The 24,911-nt window shown below is 35.1% G+C and overlaps 2 protein-coding genes across 18 annotated transcripts in view; both read left to right on the top strand.

Annotated features, from left to right (window-relative positions):
* Positions 1 to 21,001, top strand: part of LOC124185773 (probable serine/threonine-protein kinase DDB_G0282963) — a 54,529-nt gene extending 33,528 nt beyond the window's left edge. For 4 of the 8 annotated variants that reach the window (XM_046576917.1, XM_046576875.1, XM_046576883.1 and 1 more), the window contains 9 exons: positions 14,344 to 14,461; positions 14,623 to 14,754; positions 15,110 to 15,133; positions 15,320 to 15,355; positions 15,485 to 15,649; positions 15,758 to 15,877; positions 15,960 to 16,033; positions 17,775 to 17,783; positions 17,965 to 21,001. In XM_046576917.1, the coding sequence (XP_046432873.1) occupies positions 14,344 to 14,461; positions 14,623 to 14,754; positions 15,110 to 15,133; positions 15,320 to 15,355; positions 15,485 to 15,649; positions 15,758 to 15,877; positions 15,960 to 16,033; positions 17,775 to 17,783; positions 17,965 to 18,328 (1,042 nt within the window). In that variant the 3' untranslated portion in view covers positions 18,329 to 21,001. The other 4 variants (XM_046576935.1, XM_046576909.1, XM_046576892.1 and 1 more) reach the window with 4 other exon arrangements.
* Positions 21,002 to 21,261: 260 nt separating this feature from the next.
* On the top strand, positions 21,262 to 24,837 carry LOC124185812 (poly(ADP-ribose) glycohydrolase-like). 10 transcript variants are annotated; one of them, XM_046576985.1, is made up of 11 exons: positions 21,262 to 21,420; positions 21,494 to 21,706; positions 21,803 to 21,930; positions 22,029 to 22,145; positions 22,227 to 22,388; positions 22,475 to 22,728; positions 22,806 to 22,906; positions 23,033 to 23,192; positions 23,294 to 23,612; positions 23,682 to 23,916; positions 23,982 to 24,837. In XM_046576985.1, exons 2-11 carry the CDS (start codon positions 21,589 to 21,591, stop codon positions 24,731 to 24,733), a joined length of 2,346 nt encoding a protein of 781 aa, XP_046432941.1. In that variant the 5' UTR covers positions 21,262 to 21,420; positions 21,494 to 21,588; the 3' UTR covers positions 24,734 to 24,837. The 10 variants fall into 10 exon arrangements, with proteins under 10 accessions (XP_046432941.1, XP_046432924.1, XP_046432904.1 ...); XM_046576968.1 differs by having other exon boundaries at positions 21,797 to 21,930; XM_046576948.1 differs by having other exon boundaries at positions 21,785 to 21,930.
* The last annotated feature ends 74 nt before the right edge of the window (positions 24,838 to 24,911 follow it).

The raw sequence follows: 24,911 nt of genomic DNA, 5'->3' as shown, positions 1-24,911 counted from the left end.
GATACGAATTATATTATAAATTATGATGATGTAATTATAAGTTTTAATATAGGTATACGTCGTGTTTGAATGTTAAAAATTTTGACGGTACCAGTGATTTGCTTTCATTTTTTGCTTAGCAAACGTATACTGCAAAAAAAAAAAAAAAAAATGAAATCGTCTTTTTATTTTTTTTATTTTCTTGCCCAAGATTGATACGGAAAGAACAACATTAACTCACACCCACACATAGTTTTCACAAACATAATTCTTATGTGTGAATTATTGTGAAGGGTGTTTTTTTTTTTTTTTGTTTCGTTTCTTCATCTATGTATAAAATTATTCATCATCAGCTGCAGATCGTGCATTGATTGTTTTTGTCGAATCGTCAATCGTTATACGTAATTAGTCGATATTAATTTTGCATATCCTTCCGGAAAAATTTTAATTTCTTAACAATAATATACATTACAGAGAGAATTACATGTTTCTGCCTGTACATAAAGGAGGTAATATATAATATATTCCAACTCAGCTCTGGAAGGTTATGAAAATTTTTGATCGGCGGAGAAAATTCATCTTCACATCACGTGTCAAGCCATGCTGTTGAACGTTTATGTATACAAGCAAAGTTTATATAGGTATATATTTGCGGGTGAAAAACCGAAAAAAAAAAAAAATCAAGTATGATGTATAAATTAACAAGTGTTGAGATACGACGAGATTCAGCGGTTGGATCATATTTTTTACGCACAAATAATTTTTACGCATATATACGCTATACCAGTCGGCAGAATTTTTGAACGTTGGACGTATAATGTACAAATTGACTGTATATTACAGATACGTAACAATGAATTGTATTTAATACACAATTTTTGTATATTACATTACATTACATAACGTACATGTAGAATAATGTACCGTAATAATTAATTATTCATTAAATTAGTTAGTTATCTGGATGGTGTGTGTATCGAGAGTGAGCGGATCATTCAGTGGGAGTGTTTTGTGTTCTAGCGAGCTTATAAAGCGAGTGAAGCAAATGCAAATCGCTGAGGACTCTACGGGTGGGGACTACTACCAGCTGACTTATCCTAACTAGCGAATGGATAATACACGGTGCTTCTTTCCCGACTAACAAAACTAACCGACCGTCTATACACCCACACACACATATATATATACATACGCATATACACACGCGTATATATGTATACATATACAGACAGTACTTTGCGTCGTACCTAGGCGTATGCATACGTATATATTGATGTATATACGTGTACGTATAATTAGTATAACAGTCTCGGGGATTAATTGATGTAATCAAGAAGAAGCAAGAAACTGAGTAACGAGAAGAAGAAGGAGAAAAAAAAGGAAGAAATTAACAAAAATAAATAGAAAAAAACGTCTCAACGATACCGTCTCGTTTTTGTTATTTTATCACTGTACGCGGTAGACGGTCTTTTTTTTTTTTTTTTTGTCTTCTATGTCGATTCTTCCATTATATTTAATATCTCGTCCGATAATTTATTGTAATACGATAAAATTACGACGGTGCTTGGAAGTGATTATTGTGTCTGTCTGTCTGTACGGAGGGAAAATTTTTAAAGAAGAAATGAGACAAAGATAACGGAAACTGGTAAAAAAAATTGAGTGAAGTTATTACACGTGGTAACGTGATAATGATAAATTTCACAAATGTTAACGTCTAACAAATTGACAAATTTAAAAAAAAACAAATTCCGAATATTTTAATAATATCAATAATAATAATAACGATGAAACAATATCACCGAGGAGACGAAATAATAAAACAAAATCGAACAAAACCAATAATAACGATCATAATTGTGTAGTAATGAAACTATAACAAAATCTGGTGGTTGATTACTGATTAGAGAGTATTTGAACGGTTAATTACAGGGCGTTTTAGAGAAGAGTGTATTTTTTCAATTTCGTATATACATTAACCGGTGATTCGAGTGGTTGAATACACTTACTTATTGTTAGATACGTATCATAGATATTCGTTTATCCTAATGGTAGAGAGATTTGAATAAGGAGAAGAAAAAGATGAAGCTAATTTTTTTCGGCTGAAAAACGCTGATTGGTATAACGATGATTATAGAAATTTTGACGTCATAGCGCGAATTGCGGTATATTATAGAGAGAATTTTTAATCTTGTGTACATCATATATATATATAAACACATACACACATACCTGGGATAATTGTCATTGGTACAATTATCTCATGTTGTAGTTAATCTTCTCGCGTGTATAAAAAAAGGAAAACACTAAAAAAAAAGAACGCATAGTACGCAGCACGCGTGTATCTATATCAATATTTTATGAATGAAAAAACGGGGCTGATGACGAAGTTGAGGTTAAAGAAATGGATTAACAAGTTTGAAACAATTATTTTTTTGGTATGAAAAAAACGTATTCGCTTGCAAGTTCTTCCGATAATTAGGTACGATATCACAGAGAGACAGCCTTGCGAAAATATAGATTCTATTCGTTGTACATTTCACATAATATCACCTTGAATAGATTTGACAAGAGATTGTTACTATAGAGTGATCGAACACCCGTTTATCAATGAAACGTACACCTATATTACACTACACGTAATTTTTTCGAATGAAATTTAAACCCACTTTACGATAATACATTATCGCATAGGCGAATATCATATTTACGTATAACGTAGTTATATTTATACATTATATTATATAAAAAATTCAACTACATAACATAGCGATGCAGGGTGAGGGGAAAATAAATTTTCGTCTAAATTTTCACGCCGAGAAAAGCGTATTATAGATTATAGGGTATACGTATATTACACTCATAGGTATTCCATATTTTCTGAAACCGATACGTATATAATATATTAAAAAATATATACCTATATATATATATATATCTCTGTAATATCAGTCAATGGCTATAGCATGTATAACCGAACCAATTATTATAGTGATTGAAAATCGTGAAGTTGAATCATATTCGTTCTTATCGGTCGTATAGCAAATTATTCAAAAATGATGGAAAAGAAAAACCAAAAAAAAAATTATAAAAATTCGTGAGAAAATGAGAAAAAAAAAATATGACAAATAGCAGTGGTAATTAATGAAAATAATGAAAATTTCTCATAGTCACGCAGTGATTGTATAATTTCATTCAATTTACAAACACGTTTGCATGGATACGCAAGAATATGAAACAAAAATGGATGAAAAACAAAATTTCTAACATTCCAACACATATAATTGAATAACATAATATATTTATATCAACAATATACACACGTGCCATTATTTAAAGGGACTGTAATAATCATCGTGTCTGTTACATGCAAAAAGAATCGGTATAACTCAACGTACCCTATAATCATGTGTATTCAAATCGTATATTAATGCATGAAACGTATAAAGAAAATTGAATCGACAAAGTGATAAAAAAATTTAAAAAAACGTTAGAAAACATAAGCAGCAACTAACAAAAAAAAAAAAAACAACAAAAAACAACTTAAACAGATAAATCGAGGACTGCAGAAAGTGCCAAAGACAGAAAAAAAAAGAAGCGTAATGGAAGAATAATAACAACGGGAAGAGTAGACAAAGAAAAAAAACGAAATAAGCACAAGTTATTTAAATTTTCGACAAGGAATCGGAAAAGGACGATATATTTGTGAAAAATTGCATACCGTCGGAAAATCGAAATGAAGGAGCCTGCAGCTTCGACGACTAGTGGGCCAAGTGCCAATTCGACAAACTCGTCAACGTCCAACGGGTAAATAGCAATAATGTATAATATAATCTGCATCCCCACCCCCAACCCCCCGTCAAAGAACGCAGTAGAAATTAATTTCATCGATTCGATTGTGTTGTGTGAACTTGGATCAGAGATTGAGAATATATATATGAATACGTAAAAGAAAAGCTAGACTTATCTTAAAAACCTGTTGCGTACAGGTTTTCTCAATCTGTGTAAACGGAATCGTAGAGACGAGACGAGGTAATCTGGCCGCCGTGTCCGAAGCTGGTCGACCACGTACGTTACATACATATACATATATATACATGCATACGTACGTATTAAACATATCGTCATTGCCCGAGGCTAATTTTCTCATTCGTTTAAATAGAGCAGACGTGTGTAAAACTTTTTCGGACCGATTGCGAAACGAAGTCGTTGAAATATAGCTTTAAATTTCATTGTATCGTAGAGAACACGGGAAGTATCGTAATTTTATCAGATCCTATTAAAAACGATCCCGAATTTCCGTTTTCATTAACGAAATATTTTTCTAACGATATAACAGGAATTTCGTATGTTTTTTTTCATGTTTCCTTTTCGGACACGGCTTCCTTTACTTACTTATTTATTTATATATGAACATATACATAAGCATATATACACAAAAAATATTTATTATTTAGTTTAATTTATTTTATATTCTTCGATATTTCTTTATTTTTATTATATAGTGAACTTGTTAATTTTACATTTCGCATGCTCTTCGCAGCTTATAAACTTATACGCATAAATATATACCTAATTGTATAATTATTTATTTGTTGTATGTATACGATGGTGTATTATACATAATCGCGCAGTGTTGTGTCGAATAATTTTTTTTGCGTTTCTTGCTCAAGTTAATTCCGTTGGATATTAATTATCCTAAACATTGCGTATTATTTAAATATACTTGTATAAATCAACCGCACGCATGGATACACATCATGCTATAAATAACATTATGTTCCTTAATTTGATTTATCAAACTTACTTTATCGTATTCCAAATACGATACTTTTTATTATAAATTCAATTATATACGAAGAATATATTGTTATTGTTATATTGTTATTATTATTATTATTATTGCTGTAATTAAATTTATATCTCTAGAGTTTCGGTGGTTTGAAATTTTGAGATATCCTCTAATTTTCGACATTCCCGCATGCGTAAAGAAAGAAGGAAAATGAAAAGGCGGAGAATGGAAAAAGAAAAACATCTTCGTTTTACGATGAAGTTGACAGACTATCAATTAACTAATTTTTTATTACCTCGGAAATTGAATTAAACGGCACTTGTTTTTTGTCACTAAATATGATCGTTTTGTGGAATGAAAAAAAAAAAAAAAAAAATGAAAAAAAATAACGGTAACGTACACAGGTATGGATGCGATTATTTATATTAGATATATTGGAATGCCGCGGTTAAAAAAGTATATAGAAAGTCGGGCAGAAGAATTATACTGCATGATCAATGTATAACTCTTTGCGTGCCGGTGAAATATTCGCATTTCTAATAACAATAATGTTCCTAATAATACAATGAATATACATACAATCAACCTTACAAACAAACAGACCAATGTCATCTATGTGCCGATACTTTTCGGTAGAATACGTGTATATATTATAATAGGAGAATGTCGTTTAAATGTACATGTAGAGACTGCATCGAACTTGGTCGTCACGATTTAGTCGAAGCAAATTTTTGGATGTTGCTTCTTGTCACGCTACGAATTTGTTACTGCGGCATTTGAATTTTTTTTTTTTTATAATGTCCTTGTACCTCTTTTTCTAGTTTTCGTGACCTTTTCGCGTGCTGTTCAAATCGAGTCGAGGATTCGTACGTCTAAAATTCAGTTGGTCATCTTAACGATAGAATAATAAGTTAGAGAAGATGAAAAAAGACTCTATGGGGTAGGGAATTTTTGTTAGAAAATTAAATTAAATATTATATATGCATTAATCTTATTCGGGCGCAGAGGAAATTTTAGGGATTTAGCGAAACTTGAATTTCGGTGTAAAATTAAACGGTTGATTAACGATTCGTTTAAGAAAGGAAGAATTAGATGTGGCCTGAAAAGCAATGATCCGATTTTAAAGATCGTCGAACTCGTCTCGAGCTACTAAATCTTTGTAATTCGTGACAAATCCTATTTCCGGCAATACGCTTGCCGGCTAAGTCTTTTTATATTCTACACTGTATAAATTATATTTCTGGCATGGCGCAACGACCACGGTATCAATTTCTCTTGCCTAAAAATCATTTCCTAACCGCGATCCCTTTTCACTCGTGAGTGAATTTTTCTGATTTTTATTCACACACAATTACCCGTTACACTCTCATCCTGCTAGTTTTTTTTTTACCATGATGAAAAATCGAGTTCTGCAACCTTTGGATGCAACTGCTCGTATTACTTGAACAATTTTCACTGTTTTCTGAAGCGTTGAAATTTTCGCAACAAGTACCCGTATCGACGTACTTTCGTATTAATTTCGTAACCGCGCGCTCGTTGTTCGGTTAACTGCAATACAACTTTTTTGCTGTTATATATATATATATATATATATATATATATATATATATATACATATATATATATATATATATATATGTAAACAACGTTACGCTACACGTTACGTATTTCTCATTTTCTTAGCCTCCGTTATTTATACTCACAATCAATAATTACTCTTCTCTTTTCCCTAAAATTCTTTTACAGCAAATTTTCGAAAATCAAAGTCATCGAGCTTACCGCGAACAATTTATTCTTAGAGCAACGTTAACGGATAGAACATGAAAATAAAATAAAATAAAAGTAACGTATCGTCAGTTTTTCCATACAAAAAAAAAAAAAAATACTTGTATTTCTCAAGAACTTTTTTGCGGAGAAATGCAAAGAGAAATCTGAAAAAATTGAAATATTTCTGTTTTGCGAGTGTCGTATTTGTAAGGTGGATTCTTCAATTTCCTTACTTTTTTTGCTTTCCCGCGGTCGCTGTTGTCAAACAGTTTCATCTGGGGTCAGAGAGCGTGTCCGTCGGTTCTTCTTCGGCTAACAATAAGCCGGGTGAGGTGAAGCCGTTTCCACGTGACGGTCTTTCCGTTATGTGAAAATAGCCCTGGTTTTTTTCTTCATTTCTTGTTCTTTTTTTTTTTTTTTTTTTTTTTTCTTCTTATTACACATTTTAAACGTTCGCCGCGAGTTCACACTCGCATTACGTTATACAGCCTTTAATCGAAATTTCGATCACAAAATAAAATCAATTAATTACCCCCCCCCCCCCCTCCCCCCCCCCTCATGTGAAACGTAAGTACATCTGATTTGCAAATTTGCGGTTAGTTTATTCTATTACAATACCCTTCTCGCGTCGTAGCCGCCTTCTTACAATTCAGGCTTATTTGGTTCAAGGTGAACGAGTTTCGTCCCGACACCGTCACAGAATCGAGACAACGTTTGAAAAATTTGCGAAATTAATAATGCAATTTCGGCGTTTCAATTACTTAAATGAACTCGTTGATTGTTTATTTTTTTTATTCGTTCGTACACTTTTCAATCTCTCGTTAATTATATTACAATTACAGCTTTTGGCAGCAGCAGAAATTTTTAAAGTCTGACGCAAGGGCGGAAGTAAACTTGTATAATATTTGGAAAAACAGAAAATCCCATTCTTTTTGTTTTCAGTATCGTACGTACAGATAAAAACGGATAGGAATATATTTACGTTACAGCAGCCATTGTTTCGTCGTTTTATCGCGTTATTCAGAGCGTTACTTACGGTAGTCGGTGGTATAGGTACCAGGTGGAAATGATCGGACAGTTTCTTGCCACTTTATACGTCTATACGTACTTATAAGGACCCGCCTTCAAGTACATCGCGACTATGCTTTTTTTTTTTATTTTTATTATCCCTGACTGTGGTTTTGCAAACCTATAACGACGAGAGAAGTTCGCGGTTTATATGACATATATTGAAGGTGTAATAAGCACGGTACGTCGAATGTTGATTCTCTGATGTCTGTATCCAGTCTACAATATATACAAAGAGTCGGAACTATTTCACGGTTCACTTCACCGGCACCAAACGCAGCTCGTGACACGAAGCTTTGGATTGTGCAAAAAACAAAAAGATGAAGATAAAATAGAAGATCAACACCGCGAGCTATTTTCATTTTATTTTATTTCAATTCGCGGTTAAATAAAGAATCCGATAAACCACATCGACGAAAAAAAAATTCAAAGTCATTATTATCAAAGAAATTTCGACGAGATTTTTTTATACCGAAATCAATTCATGAACTTCCGCCGGTGTCGATTTTTTTTAAAACGATTTTACGGTCTGTCCTCGTAAGAATATCTGCGGAAAAACGATACACGCTGACTTACAGCATCTCGCGGTTGTAACTTGTAATTGATATGTATTATAACTATACTGTTACTGCTAAGTGCGCCGTTCACTCTTCTACATGAACGATGCACGGAAGCGCTCGTTATATTTAATAAAATAAAGTTCGATCAGCACCGAATGAACGGATTGACGCGAAGAACTTTCCCATGTTCAATTTATTCTTCTAAATTACGCTTTACAAATTCGACACTTTCAAATCAATGATTGATCCGAAATATTGTGTCAATTAATGTAGAATTATTAACAGTGTCTATTAAAATTTTGGGACGATTCAAAGGTTCGTTTTATGTGTACTATTACATACTGTAAAATAATATCAAATCAAGACGTTAATCATTGTAATGTATATACCTAATTAACTACACGAGGGGTTGAGTATCGTTGTAGATTATGCAGCTGAATATAATAAGGAGCGAAACTTATTGTAATCTATGTTTATTTCAAACGGCATTGGCACGCGGCTTAAGGCTAACAATAACTTAAGAGATACGAAATTTCCATTGTCAGGATAACGTCGTTGCACCGTATAACGCTGGAATAAAAAGTTGGCCCTTGTTCGTTTCGCCTCGTAGACTCCGGAGATTAACGGTGAATCATTTGAGAGATTTATGTGTAATATAGTATATATAATAAGTAGTATGTGTAATATAAAATATATAAGCGTACTTTGATCTATAACGATGTTACTCCGACAGCAAAAAGTAAAACGATAATTGACAGTAAAGAAATCTGTATAGGAGGCTGAAGTTATTATCGTTACTTTAACGATGCATGTTCAGATAAATCGTTACTTCGCACTCTTAGGGATTGTCTGAAATTCAGTTAGTAAATCTTGACAAAGAAAATATGGTAATATTTTAAAAAAAAATTCACCTCCTTGAAAGTGCGTTTTAAAAATTGTACAACGATTTGTTCCATGATGTTTATTTACGTTAATGTGACTAACTTCAGCCATGTAAAAATGTCTAATCTCACGTCGTTTCTCGCTTTATTTTTCTTGTCAGACCCGAATTACAATCAACGAACTTAGTCACTCCACTGTCTAACTAGCGATAGGCAAGCGAGCGATAATTCGGTTTTATCGCATCCTGCAGCAGTTTACCTTATAACGCTTCGTAAATTAATCTCGTCTGATCGATAAGACTATGTGTCTACGTACACGTATGCTGTATACAAATACATGTTACATGCATATAGTTATACATAGTCGCTAATCAACTCCAGCACTCCGTTAACAGAGACGTGAAGAAGATCCGTTGTTATTTCCGTTCCAATCTCTGAATCGACCTCTTTTTTTTCCCTATTTTACTCACACTCATCGGAAATCACGCAATAATGTAGTTCAAAATATATTTCCTCTTGTATAATCGAAAAAGGTATAACTGACATCTTCCTCTACATATACGGTAGATCATTTATTACTCTCTTTTAACCGTTTATTTAATTAATCAGTGTACAGCATTATGAAATGAAACCGCGGTGAGGGGCGGGGGCACGAATTAAATAAAAAGAAGTAACGTGCTTTCAGATTCAGTGAAAAAATTCTACTGCTCGCAACGATATCAAATAAATAGCAACATATATATGTGTATATCTAGTATATATATGTGTGTATATGTATATATATATATATATAGTATGTATACAATAGTGCGTTTGATCGAACAAACAAAGCCGAATGCCAGCTGTGAGCCGCGCACGAGTCAGTCGGTGTCCCTCCCTTCCTCCCAGGGGCCCAATATTCAATATATATATATCTGCCCATGTAGTTGCAATGTATGTATATATATATATATGTAGATATTGAACGCGGCATCATCCCCGCGAATATTTATGTACATCCATAATGCTATATGTATAACCCAGGCGGCAGGGTTTGACGGGGGATGGCACGAGACGGAAAGGGGGTGATTTTTGGCACATGCAGACTGCGGCGGGGTGCACGAGCCAAACGCGAATGCATCCAAGTCTGGGGGAGTGAGAATCGTCGGGTTAGCTTCTGGCCGTTTCCCCGTTTCAGTAGAAAGAGTCTGTAGAGTAAGCCGGCTGGCTGCATTCCCTGCCGTAAAATCCATCGCCGGTAATCCCCTCCCCTTTCAACCCTCGGAGTTTGCGGTGCCGGTTCAGACTATCCCCTAGATTTTCAGTTTTTCAACATCGCCACGTTTTCACGTACCGCATGCATTCGCCGATATTCGACTGTAAATTGTGCAAAGTCTTTCAGAGTTCGCGTACGAGGAGAGGATATGCATCGTTTTTATGAAAAATACCGTGTATAACTTATGCAATTTATTATTGTCACACGCAGAATGCAGATCTGAAATCTTTGGGTTACTTTTTGGGTTTTCTTTTTTTTTTTTCTTTTCTTTCTATTAATGGAAAAAACGTACAAGAACTTGGCGGATAATCTTTTAATTCGAGTGTAACTTACGATTGTAACTTTGAATTAATTCTGCGACGAAGTTGACGTTAGTTTCTATTTTAACGATTGAATCGATACGCAGTACCTGCGGTTTATAATTAAAATTAATGCTCGGCCAAACCCGCACGTCGGTCGTCATATATAAATTATGCCTCGAGTCTCGGTTCTTTGTGTGATCGCGGATAGTATCTGAAGCCGTCTGTACGAGGAAGTAAATTTTTTGGCTGATGCCCGTCTCATGCCGCTCTTGGCAAACGTCGGCAAACTTTTGCGCTGGCAAAGAAACTCGACTTGACTTTGACGTTGATTAAGAGAGAGATGAAGATAGCGTGCAAGTATAAGCTAAAGAGCTTAGAAAATAAAGAGTGATTTTTGGCGCCGTTCTTTATAGCATTAACCTGTGTACGACGAATTAAAACTTTCGGTAACTTTTGACGTAACTTTATCATTATTATTACTATCATTATCATTATTGTTAGACGGGTATATAATCCGTTTTCCGAAGGCTCTGCTGGCAGAAGCCGCGTGTGACTTGAAATCGCGAGTTACAACACGGTGTAGTTTACGTATGCAAACGAGTGTGCGATCGTACATTTCGATTACGTAAGGGAAGAAGCCATCGAGACAAAAGAACGAGGTGGCATAATGAGACGAAATGCGCGAGATAGAAAGAAGGGGAGAAAAACCTGTTTAATTACTTCCCATGGGACTATTGTTTAATTTTCACTTGAGTAGTAATTCCACTCGACCATTGTCAAGCTGCGGTAATTTAAATATTCGCAAGAATGAAATGTCATTCGAATTCTGTCTACTTTACGTGCGATTCAGTTGTAGGTGGTCGCGTAATACATATCGCGGAGAAGAAAGGAGTGTAAAATTTTTTTTATCCTCGGTGAAGAAATAACTTTCATGCTTCTAACGGGCGGGGCGAAATCTTCTCGGTTCATCTCCTTCGAGACCTTGTAACAAAGTCTTGTTGCTCACCCGGCAGACCATTTTGATCCAGCAAACGCCTCTAGAGTCCCTTATTACCGTAGGTAGTACCTGTGCCAGACCAACTTACCACAAAGGATGATTTTCACGCTTCTTGATTTTTTAAATTTGAAGTTAGCGACCATCGAAGATATATGAAGGAAGAATTCGTCGATTTTTATCAGTGCAGACGTTTTTTTATGCAACCAAATCTTGTCTTGTGATGTTTGGACAGGCTACTGATACCAAAAATACGAACAGAAATTTTTCGACAGTGGTTCTTTTTCATATCGTAACTCTGTCTGGAGTTAATTTTGTTATTAGTAATAACGTATATTTATTCACGAAAGCAAATTAGGACCGTGAAAGAATCTCGTCAATTTTTCAATTTTTCTGTTCGACGGTGAGTCGAAGTTGTATAGAAAAACCAGGCTACCACCCGCATTAAAAAAAAAAGTTTCGGTAAAGAGACATTTCCATTGTCCTGTAATTTTGAACAAGGCTGCAGAAGTTATTAACGTTAACGTAACGAAACGTTGGGAAGGAGAAATCACTATGTTGCAAACTTATAGTTACTTTGAGGTATTTAAGTTTTTAAAAAAAGGAATACCTTTTGCCATAGTACAATTTACTCAATTTCAGATATTCCTGCAATTGTGAAATAACGATTAACGCTACTAACTTCAGCCTAAAGTTTTGAAACCTCGGATTTTGAAGACCGTGTCTTTCTCAAAATCGATCTTCCTGTTTTCTGCAAAAATTTCCCCGCACCCGATCAACGATATTACCAATAATCGTGTTACGCCTATGCGATTTTCGTCATGTATCATAGAACAATATTATATCCTTGAAAGGAGGTAATTCCTCCGTTTCCGTCCCGCTCTTTTTGCCTTCTTCGCAGAGACGGCTAGCCGCGTTATCGAGCGGCCGATTCTCGCGGCTGCGAAACGCTTGCGCAGATATTTACCTCCGTATATACGTATATGTATACATACACATGTATAAATACCCGTGTACACGCAGCCGTGTCGAATCCTGCGATTTTCTAGCCGCAGTGTCACTCCGTCGGAGTTTCGCGTTGCTGCGGACATATTTTTCGCAGCGATGCAGCGAACCTTTGAAACCCGCAACTTCTCCGTGCGATAATCTCATTCGATCCCGTCTGCACGTGGCTTTTGAACGAGTTCGCTGCAGCTAACGATAAACCATTCGACGGTCAGCTAACCACCTCCTCGAGTCTTTCCTAACGTAATATTGCCTGCAAATAGCGACTGGAGTGCCAGGGAGTTTCCAATTTACTCGAATGACGTCAAACAGGTGTCGTCACGTTGTCCGCAGCGATAATTTGTAAACCTCTCGCGAAGTTGTGGCTGATTTCTCCGTGAAACACTTGACGCGAACTTGAATATTGTGCTAAAGATTTTTCCATAAAAGTATGGTAGGGAACAAAATTGAAGCATCACAGTCTGCAAAAGTACAAAAAACACACGCGTGAAATTTGCAGTTCTTATTCTTCAACAAGTAACGAATCTCAACAGTATTTTGTTGTTGCGCGTAAACCGATCAACTGCTTTGTTCAGTCCTTCAGCCGCAATAACTTGAAGTCTTGATACACGGTGGGCGTAGCTCGGATATTAATGTTTATGTGATGAATTAAGCTGCTTCAAAGTGTATCCGGTGTTCCATTCGTAACTAATGTGACGCGGAGCGAACCGTCAATTCGATTTAACCACATGCACAGACCGTCGTAATCACCTGTAATCTACGATGATTCAATACCTGCAATATCCACTTTTCTCTTGCATTTATAACTGCAGGTGTTGAATTGATATACTTTGTTCATATATATATATGAACATCTAATTCAAAGCGTACTATTTATCGCAGTAAAAAATTGAATGATCCTTCGGAATGAGACCGGCTCGCGTTATCTTTGAAAATTGGGTACACTAGTCGTTTAAAAGCATCGAAAATCATGTCTTCTTCGTCTCCGGAGAGTACAGCGGGTCGTGGAGCCAGAAAACGAACGACCTTCAGCTCCTCTTCGAGAACCCGATCGACGATTAACGATTCCGCGATCTCGATCGCTAACGATGGGGAAGACTCTGGATTGTCGTCGGAAAGCACGACGCCGACCGGAGGTTCGCCGCCTCCAAGACAACCCAGACAGCCCGCCATTTTCGTCAATAATACCGCCCCAAACTTGGCTAATTCCGTCGCTATCCGCGCCATGTGCGAACGCGGGAGGTAGCCTTGTTTATTATCCAACGTTATGCAATTTTATAACAAAATATAGGCATAATAATATACGGTATTCGTGCGCCAAAGTGCTGTTTAATTCCAAGTAAACTTGGGTTCCGCATGGATGCTAATGACTCGACACTTTCATCTTTGTTGTTTTCTTACTTTTTTTGAAACGAGGCTGAAGTTGGTAACGTTATCGTAACGAAATATCGGGGGATAAAATAACTAAAATAATATAATAATAAGTAAAACAACTTAATTTTAAAACGATTTTCAAGGAACTAAGATTTCCAAATATGAGTGTCTTTTGTTTTATTGCGGTTTACTGAATTTCGGACGATTACAAAATCGCGAAATAACAGTTTTTCCTCAGCATGAATCGTTACGACAGCTTTACTTAATTAATTTTTTTTTTTTTTTTCTGGGAGAAATGAATGGCTCGATTACCCGAGAACCGTTTCGTACAGATTAAAATTAACTTTTCTTATATTTTTATGCTTTCAGAATCGGTAGCGGCAGGACCTCCAGGTTATTGCGAAGCAGATCCGGGACGGATTCACCTCGTTCTTTGGACAGCGTGCGATCTCGACAAGTTTCCAGTCCCCTGAGGCCTCCGAGAAATGTAACGTGGAGATTTTTTTTTTAGTTCAGAAAGGAAATTGTTAAAGTTTAAACGAGGCTGGCATTCTTGTTTATTTATTTTTTTTCTGTTGCTTCTTTTCTTTCTCTAATTGAATCTCAAGCAGGAAATAATTACCTGTGGGATTTCTCGTCGTATTACAGATTCAATCGCCGAGTCTTGACTCTGGAGATGAAGGAAGCTTGAAGCTGGAACGTGGCACGTATCAATACATGTTTCAGGACATAGTCTCCATAAAGACAATGCTTCTTAAACTGAAACGGGTCCTTCAGGAGGTAAGAAAATCACGCGTGGGAATGTGAAACATTAATTTTCGAATCGGCTGCTGTGAATTTTTATTCAAATACTTTATTTGATATTATCATAATTTTAATGTTTTTTTTTTTAACAACAAGTCCATCACATTCTGCAAAATTTTGGATGTTTTTTTTTTTTTTTGCCATATCATCGATGAGTTGCATCTTATATAATTATTATTAATGTTGTCAACGTTAATGCACCGACTATAATATATAACGCATCTCCTCAAAGATATGTACGCTTTTATGTGTTTTGTGCTGTGTATAATTAACACGCTGTTTTCTCTTTTTTGCATTATTTTTTCCGTCATCCTTGGTTTTGCATTTGAAGTCGGAAGAGAACGGTTTGACGAGGGTACGTTATGATATACTTTGTTTCATTTATCTATCCACTTATGCCTAATATACACTTATTAATTATACTTATTCTCTAACAAAACACTCACACACACATATATATCTTTATCATTCAAAACGTAAGAGAAATCAAAGAAATTCAAACCGTGTAACTCGTTAATTTTCCTTTTTCCTTTAATTGCAGGCAGAAACTCTCAACCCATTCGATAATACTATGAAGGTTAGCTACATTTTCACTTTAAGCCTAAAATCTGATCATTGGACCCAATATAAATAATTCCAGCAATTACGTAGTAAAGATATCGGTGTACATATTATAACTCGTAATATACTTATCTTGGTACCATAGAATGGTCTCTTCTACAACCTGAATGAAAATGGAACGACGGAAGCAAGCACATCACCTGGTAGCGATGCGAGTAGCGTTGCAGATGAACTGGCTGATTTGCGTAGACAGGTTGTCTTTCTGCAAGGGCAATTGGAAGACAGAGATCGAACCGTGCATTTACTGCAGGTAATTCATTAATGCAAATGCTCGATCAATTGAATAATTTCTATGAGCTGAAAATTATTGTAATAAAATTCTAAAATCGAGTATTAAATCGTAAATTTTATTGTTCAGGTGCAAATGACAAAATATCAAGGCATTAACGGTGTGGATTCGCAGTGTAGCGCTTCATCATCCTGCAATAGCAACGACATCAGTAAAGAAACATCTAACGCAGCTACGCAGACAGACAAAGTGAGCATTATATTGCAAGTTAAATGTGAGAATATGTATTCAAGAAACTTCTTCATGCGACATCGAATTTTTTTTATACCAGGTGCGACCAGTGTCGGCCGGTCCATTGTTACTACAGTCACTCCCACAGGATGGCAACGCGGGGCCTCTCGTCAGGTGAGCAACGTATAAAATACGCCATTCGAGTGAATATTACTTATGATTATATCTGTAAATCACAGCTTAAGTGTCTCATTGGTTTGCTATGTAGACTAATTTAGAGACAAAATTGCCATTGTCATATTTATTCACCACGGTTCAATTCGGTTCAAGGTAGCCATAAAAAGTTTGGAGTTTATGGCAGATAATATAAAGAAAATATTCCGAATTGAACGATGTTGCAAAGTATGCAGTCGAAAGAAATTCTTCATACACCTTCTAATTCGCACAGAAGATTTGTTATGAAATGAAATTTCAATTTTCTACAAATTGCAAAAGGTAGACAGTATTAAGTCCCAGTTATTATGGCCTATTCGAGGTGTTGTCAGTAAAATAAATTCTATTAACAATGGCAAATAACATCTTATCATGTGAAATCATTCAAAATACCGTTTTCACGACAAATTCATATACCATCATCATTGATCTTCTCAGTGCTAATTTTAATGTTTCGTGTTGCACTGAACTCTAGAAGTGTTTTACAAGCTCATTTTTATACCATTTGAATGACTGATCTGTTTCTTGAAAAATGTCGAAAATTCTCATTATTGGAAAATTTAGTTCTGCTTAACACTGACGAAGTAGATCTGAAAACTTGACATAAGTGAGCTTGTATTATACAATTAAGAAATCACTCATCAAAACACACATTTTTTTCACATATTATCCCACGAACGTGACATGTAAATAACTTGTTGTTGTTGCTGCTCTGGTCGCCATTCTTCTTCTACGGTGGTTAATGACACGTACAGCTTCAGGATCGGGAAGGTAGAGTGTGTCAGTTTGTGTGATCTAATATTGGGATGCCTGCTTCTCTGCGTTTTCTACTTTCTTATTTATTTACATCTCCTTTACTTCCGAGCCATATGTCCCTTGGTGTAGCACTAGGTATCCCATTGTTGTAGTACGCATGCAAATTACAGTCAACTCAAACATTATAATACCTAACAATACGTTTTGATATACTTCATAGATTTGCGTAGAATTCTTGAATGATTGAAGATAAAATGAATCTGGAGGAATCTTGTACACTCGATTAATTTTTCAACGCAATCTCATCCGTACAAGTAGAGTGGGTGTGAATTGCTAGAGGCTTCTTTCTGTAACAATTTTTCAACTCCCGGGATTGCAGGAACAGTCTTTTAGAGATAGATTATTCTCTAGCTTACCTTTCCATACGAGTATATGTAATTGCCTTTCTAGAATTTTGGTATTAGAAATTACTATTATCTGAAAGAAATTCTTTTCGTCATTTAACATCTATTGGTGCTAAATCATATAACTGCTTTTTCTTAAATAATAGTTGATAACAGGAAGCAATATTGCAAATATTTACACAAATTGAAGCAACGAATGTAAGTGAAATCAGCGCGAAGGTGTATCTTATGTATTTTATTAATAATTAAAAAACTGTATATACATAGTTGTATGTAATAATATAGGTTTCACTGGTGCTATAGTGAATATTTTTAATATAAACACATACTTTAATCAGATACAGTACCCTACAGCAACATACTTACACTTGCAAAAAATATACAGAAACTAGATATATTTTTCCGAGCATTGAATGAGAATGAATGTCACCAACGATTATATAAGATATAGCATATATAGTTGGTATTTTAAAACTTTTGGACTAACATTATGAAATTATAACGGATTCAAAATTGACAATGTTTCATGCTGCAATGGTTAGCCATGTGGGGTGAGTTTTATTGTATTGTTCCTCATACGTGCGTATACGAAAATGAAAGATGTCATCTCTTTATCAAGCTCCTCAAGTTTCACAACCATTTTTGAATAGTACGTTTTCAATTGCAAACTTATTAGACTGGCAGAGCTCTTGAAAGCTCTTCTTCACTGTGAAAATTCATCATTGATTTCAGTTGGAGTGACTTATGGAACCAGCCGCACCCTCCAGCGCCTACGGTGTTAAACGGATTCAGGACTCTCCGTAAACCCAGCGATCATTCACCACGTTTACTCAGGTCTCGGCAGGACTCAGCACGTAACGATTACTTAGATAAGCCAATAGCAGAGAGTTCGCCTATAAAGAAGTTACAAAAATCTAAAGAGTTGGGACAAAAACGATGTTTGGATGTCAACAGCACTGCTGCAGTAGCACAGACGAAACCTGAAACAACATCAACCAAATCGTCCATACCAATGCCTAGAAGACTTACAACACAGACACTCATTCCACGAGCAGCAAGAGCCGTTTCTGCAACGGGTCGGTCGCACAACCCTTGACGACACCGATTATAGGGGGTTCTATTATATTTTATTTTCATGCATACACAGGAAAACCCCAAGTTTATTTATTCGAGCAGTTAGATTTTTTACATTGCCAATTATATTGCAACGTTGAGATTTCCTAAGTTGGGACAAGGATTTCTTTGGCATCGTGGGTGATAAAAGTCTGTTGGAACAGTGTGTAGAGTGAAGAAACATAATCGATTAACTCACCGCAATATTAAACTTAGCTTTTGGTATAGTTACAGTGAAACACACTGTGGGTAAATTACAATAGAGTATTAAATTGAATTGTAAATATGTATTGTATATCTGATTGAAACAGACTGTATGATTGAAATTGGTTTTTCGAAATCCGATTATTCGATAACACCGTTTTGTAAGGATAATTTTCCTCATAACTTCTTTAATGACACAATGGCGAGTCGAATTGCGAATTGTCAAATGATCTATCGGTTTGGGGTGATCCTGCAATATTTTTGTGTCAAAAATTCATTCACGCATCTCATGATTTGAATATACAATCATTGTGATATCATCAATCATTATAAGACATAATAAATGTTGTTTTTTTTTTTTTTTTTTGTTATGGCTTAATGTGTGATATTTGGAAAAGTTGATATTTTATGGTATTTCGCAGTTATTCAATACCGTGAATTCCAATATTGTAAATTGAATTATCCAGGAAATGTTGAAATTTTTGAGAATAGTAAAGCTATTATCATTGGATAATTATATCGATCTGCCAGAATACCAAGCCGTAAGAATATTTACGTCTGCGGCATAATTTCGTGACTAACATTCATCACGAATGCATAAATTACCGAACTTCATGACACACTAGTAAAGTTATTTAAGCAATGAGATCAAAAAGCGTTCAAGTTTTGGTTGTCTTAATTGATCTATAAATAGGTAGTCTCCAGATTCTTGAAGAATTTTTTTTATGCAAGTATTCACTTTCGAGTTTGAACTTTCATTTTCGTCTACTATCTTCGCCATCAGATGCAATGTAAATATATTTTAACGGGGCAAATGCAATCGAGTTTCATTATGTTATTTAATCAAAATCATTCAGCATCTAATATTTATAATTCTTTGAAGGAAGAGCGATTTTTAACCCTCTCAGTATAAATGCATAGACCCACACAATTTACATTCTCATCATTTTTGCACGTTGTTCCTGGTGCTTTAATCTAGCTTCTCTCAGATTTTTTATATGTTATTACTTAACGTAAACGATATCGAATTTCTGAGTTAACAATATTTGAGACTTGTTTCACTATTTAATATTTTTATCTAATTGTACGTAATCTTTGATACGTCAGGTATTGACAGTAAAATTAATTTATCGGGCAACAGTTCTTCAAATTTTAAATAATTTATCAGAGACTGCGAATTTTAAATTTTTTTCCATTTTATCGGTATAGTGGGTCACTTATTTCCGTAGGTATTTTTGATTGGAATTTATAAATTGATGTCATTGGGAGAGGCTAGACAAATAATGTACTTATTGCTATCAAACAATTTTTGAAATCCACCTAGAGAGACATGGAAGAGAAATGAAAGTTTTGTACAAACCTAAAATAGGCTTTAGTTACGGCTCTAAATATAGTGTATATGACTAGCTAAACGCAATGCTTCTTAGCATTTGCAGATGCAATGATACTTCGAAAATTCTTACATCTGATTTGATATGAGAAAATGAATGTAGAAAAGAAATTGGGAACATATTTTAATTTAAATGTAAAATAACGATTGAATTATACCTGGTATGAAAATTTCAGTGTCTGGCGAAAACAGTATATAAATCAGTGTGAGAAGTTTTTGATGTATAGCTAAGTAGCATGGCTTGCCAGAAGAGGAGAATGTAAAGGTATTATTAAATTATGGAGTTCAACGTACCGCAAGAAAAATATCAACATCCTAGTAAACGTTCTATAGATCAGTTTATATCATGATAATAATTATAATAACTATCGAAATTTGGATATACATCTGTGGTGATTGGTTACGGGGATCGGAGTAGTATGTGCAAAACGACTAATATCGAAAATTTGACGCGCGGTTCGCTCCTAATCTAAATTGAGTGATTTCCAACACTCATTTACATATGTTCTTTTCTCCAGTTTGTCATTCTCTGTCTACTATGACAGTAAAATAATTAGTTTTTGTAACGTTTCTCTGCAACTAAGGCCAAGTTAGGCGAATTAAATTATCTTAAATATATGATATTCATGTTTTCGTTATTTATTTAATACTGAAATTGTAATGAAGGTGAACCATTGGCACTTAATGAATATTAAATTGTTGGAAATCACAATGGGCTGTAATATTTTATGATAATGAAAAAAAAAATCAAAGTATTCCATCTCTAAATGTCCAATACTACTATAGTATGTAATAAAATTGAAAAACAAACTGTCCTATCTTACCCCATTACAAGGTGTAGCACTGATAGCGGTGCCACTCGGCACCTCCTAGATATATAATTAAAATAAAAGTGAAAATTGAATAAAGTGTATTTAATAATACAACAAAAAAATTGCGCATTCAAATTTCATTTTTGAATGATCGTTCTCTATTATTTGTACATTTTGTATATATTTAATTATCCTTATACTTTATTATCGCTATTCCGGTATTCTAGAAATAAATTTAATTTTGTTTAAATCTACCTTTTTCCATTTTGTGTTGCATCCTAGCTGCATTCCTAATTTTTTTTTCACTTGGATTCTACTAAATTTAATAATTACGGCGAATGTACGAATCCTTGCAACTCGATTATTAAATTTTAATCTATATCATTTGTACAGTAATCCTTATGTACAGTACAGTACAATACTTCTTATATTCTTTATGACACACACTTTTTAAAATATTTTATCAAAATAATGCGCCAACATCTGTCAATCGCTTGACCAATCCGCTTCCTGATTTCAGGGGGTTTGACAGCTGTTATTTAAAGCCGTGAAGTAGGAGAACCTGAAGGGAACACCTAAGATTGCAGTGTAAATACAATAAATTAAATCAGTTTTAAGGGGATCACTGTCAACCGCAACTTTTTGGAACCTTGAAAACATCTAAATATCGTGCGTGAATCATTAAATAAACTACAATCGTCGTACGTGATAACTGTCTTACAATGTTGTGTTGATTTTATAGGTTATCTCGAGTCAGTTGCTTCACTTTCCTCGCAAAGTACGCTATATAATCTCGCAGGAATAATAAATTGTACAAATCCTTTATTGTAACTTAGTATGGCAGATACTAACAAACCCATATCAGAGAGCGTGAAGATTTCTATGGAAGAAGATTATCAATTGTCCCCCGATATCTTTTCAGACGATAATGTTGAAGCGTCAAACTCCAGCGAAGGTCTGTGAAACATTCTCTCCAATAACATGTAAATTGAATGAGTGGTTTCAAAAGCAATAATAACTACTATTTATAAAGCTGGTGTCAAAGTTTCAGACCGATCAACAAATGAGCCAGAATGGAAAGGAATTAGCATGGATGAGATTCAAAAAGGATTAGCAAAATATGGTCACGAGCAAATGGCTCCGATAGTTCCTGCTCCACGACACACAGTCCTTTTTGTAGTAATTGTCCAGCATTATTCAATCCCCCTTTGAAATTTTAATGATGTTGATCTGCTAAAGCTTATATGTTTAATTTTTCTTCTATGAATCTCAACCAGCTACCGCTCACCGGAGAAGGACCCCCTAAGCCTTATCGTAGTCAACAAAAGGATAAATGGTGCCCAGGATACGTTAGGATGCCACACTCAACACACAGCTTATATCCAAATAAACACGTACGTTGAAAAACAATCTTATTTCATTACCTTGTATAATTGGACCAAATATTGAATATCACCAACGGGAATAATTTTCAGACAACTGGAAGCTCCGGTTTCAGGCAGAGATGGGAAGTAATTCAAGAGGCACTGCTTCGCAGCTTTGCATCCACTCATCAACTGGAAGTTGCCATATTATCTTATAATGAAAAATATGCTCTACGATGGGATTTTTCTGCTCTTCATTATTTCTTTTCCGAAGTAGGATACAGAACTTGCTTATGAGTATAGAAATTACTTTTGCCTTAAAAATTAACGCAGTTGATACATTCGTAAATTATTTCCAGGTCATAGATGAAGATGAAACGGGGCTTTTCTACGATGACATACTACCAAAAATAGTGCAGTTGGCACTCCAACTTCCAGCCCTAGTAACGAGCCCGATACCGCTTCTTAAACGTCACACAAATGTGACTCTCAGCCTCAGTCAGTTACAAGTCGGCTCTTTGTTGGCTAATGCGTTGCTCTGCACTTTTCCGCGACGAAATTCAACAAATCCCCAATCTGAATATGCTATGTATCCGGAAATTAATTTCAACAGGTGACCTTATAATTAAGATAGTATATACATGTCACCATGTCAGTAATACGATGTAAAATTTATTTCTTGAACCTTAGGCTGTTTGGTGCTTATGAAAAAGAAAGACCTGACAGGTCGGAGGCTGTAATGGAGAAAATGAAATGTATTTTTCATTATTTTCGAAGAATCATAGCTAAAGGTGTGTTGACCCACTTAACAGCTATGAAAATGAGTGATTTGAGCTGATTTATTTCTCAACAAAGATTTTTAATGCCTCTAAAATTATTTCAAAATGAAAACCCTTTATGGTTTATCCGTAGAGTAGCCCCGGATGGTGTGATAACTATTCAACGACGATATGTCCCGAAGGAAAATTGTCCCCGATGGAATAGGCAAGATATTAAACTTCCACACCTTCATATAACAAGCAATGGCACAATCGAAAGTGAAGGAGCTGGTCTTTTGCAAGTAGACTTTGCTAACAAGTATGAAGTGTAGAATGCATAAGAAGAATCAATATTACTATTTAAATTTTGCATTGCATCATTTTTGCACTGGGTAAAAAAAATTTTTTAACTATTTTCAGGTATATTGGTGGTGGTGTTTTGGGGTGGGGCTGCGTCCAAGAGGAAATTAGATTTGTCATCTGTCCTGAACTAATGGCAAGCATGCTGGTTGCTGAAGCATTAGATGACACTGAGGCTCTCATAATTACCGGTGTTGAGCGTTACAGCAACTATGAAGGCTATAGCGATACTTTTAAATGGACTGGAAATTTTAATGATGAAACTCCACGAGATAGCAGTGGAAGACGACGTACTTCTGTCGTGGCTATTGATGCTTTGTTATTCAAACAGTCCCATACACAATTTACAGTTACAAACATAATTCGCGAGTTAAATAAGGTATGATTGACTAAAATTGCAAATCTGTTGAAACACAAGTGAAGTAAATTTTGGAATATCTTTGTACAGGCTTATGCTGGATTCAGTTCCTCCGAAATACCCAGAGACAAATTGTCCGCCATAGCTACTGGCAACTGGGGCTGTGGTGCTTTCAGAGGTGACCCGCAGCTGAAAGTGTTACTGCAGCTGATGGCAGCTGCCGTTGCAGGTCGAGCAATGGTATATTTTACATTTGGTGATGTGGAGCTCAGAAATAAAGTAGCTGCCATGTATTGGCATCTGATTGAACGGAATATTAGCATTGGTGAGGAAATACGATTCCCCTTCGTCTATGTCTGTATATTCGCATTGTTAAAGTTCTTGTTTCAGGGCAACTGTTTGGTCTCCTCTGTGACTACCACACTTCTGCCTCGAAATCTAATGATTCGAGTCTGGATTTTTACCATTTTTTATATAAACGGAGCAAAATAAAACCTCTGACAAATTACTTCGACAAAATAAACAGCAATATGACAACAAAAGAACAAAATACAATTTCTTACAAATCTAAGTCTGTCAAAAATGATCTAAACAAATTTACAAATTATACGTCGAGCGCAAACGTCAAAGAAGCCCTCGAACGCGAGCAAATAGAAAAATGGCTTGATGAGGATTTTTTTGATGAGGACTTCTCCAATGATTTGATATTAGATACAAATTCGGGTAATTCGAATGTTAACTCTGTAATTCGAAGTAAAAAGAGTGCATTGAGTGTCTCAAAATCTGAAATGAAAAATAATGAAGCCAGTACAGAAGTCGTTAAAAATCTGGCTGATAATGACAGAAAAAATGAAAATAAAGACAACGGTAGTGAATCAATGCCGGAATTATCCACCCCACCAATCAAGCTGAAGAACTCGAGAGATTTAACAAGCTTGCTGTATCCCGATGATGAAATTACACAGGATACACGTAAAGTTAAAAAGCCGCGTTTATCTGGTCTTGACTTGATTGGTAGACGTAGCCACAAGCCAGTGGAAAAACAGACACTAGAAGAATTGCCAATATCGTCAAATAAAGTAAAAAATGATTCGAAGGAAATTAAGAAAACACAGAAAAAAATTTCTGACTTTTTTTCATAATGTAAAGACTACTGTTGGGAGCACTGAGGAAAAACCCGTCTGTTAAATGCAGCACACCTTGTACATATTTACAGAATATTTAATAATAAAAAAAAATCAATTTATTTGTAAGTGCCTTCACCTTTTTTATACTCCAAAGTCCGAGTGGACAAATTAATAATATTTTCTGGTTCTGAAC

The sequence above is a fragment of the Neodiprion fabricii genome, chromosome 1, assembly GCF_021155785.1.
Source record: "Neodiprion fabricii isolate iyNeoFabr1 chromosome 1, iyNeoFabr1.1, whole genome shotgun sequence".
NCBI classification, from domain to species: domain Eukaryota; kingdom Metazoa; phylum Arthropoda; class Insecta; order Hymenoptera; family Diprionidae; genus Neodiprion; species Neodiprion fabricii.
Note: the sequence above shows the minus strand (reverse complement) of the source record. Positions and strands in the feature narration are given on the sequence as shown.

Bases quoted from the DNA above. Each gene is read 5' to 3' on its own strand.
- LOC124185812 (XM_046576948.1), top strand. From the start codon at position 21,589: ATGGCAGATACTAACAAACCCATATCAGAGAGCGTGAAGATTTCTATG. The intron at 23,613-23,681 runs GTATGATTGACT...ATCTTTGTACAG, and splicing joins TAATTCGCGAGTTAAATAAG to GCTTATGCTGGATTCAGTTC. The intron at 23,917-23,981 runs GTGAGGAAATAC...TTCTTGTTTCAG, and splicing joins TGAACGGAATATTAGCATTG to GGCAACTGTTTGGTCTCCTC.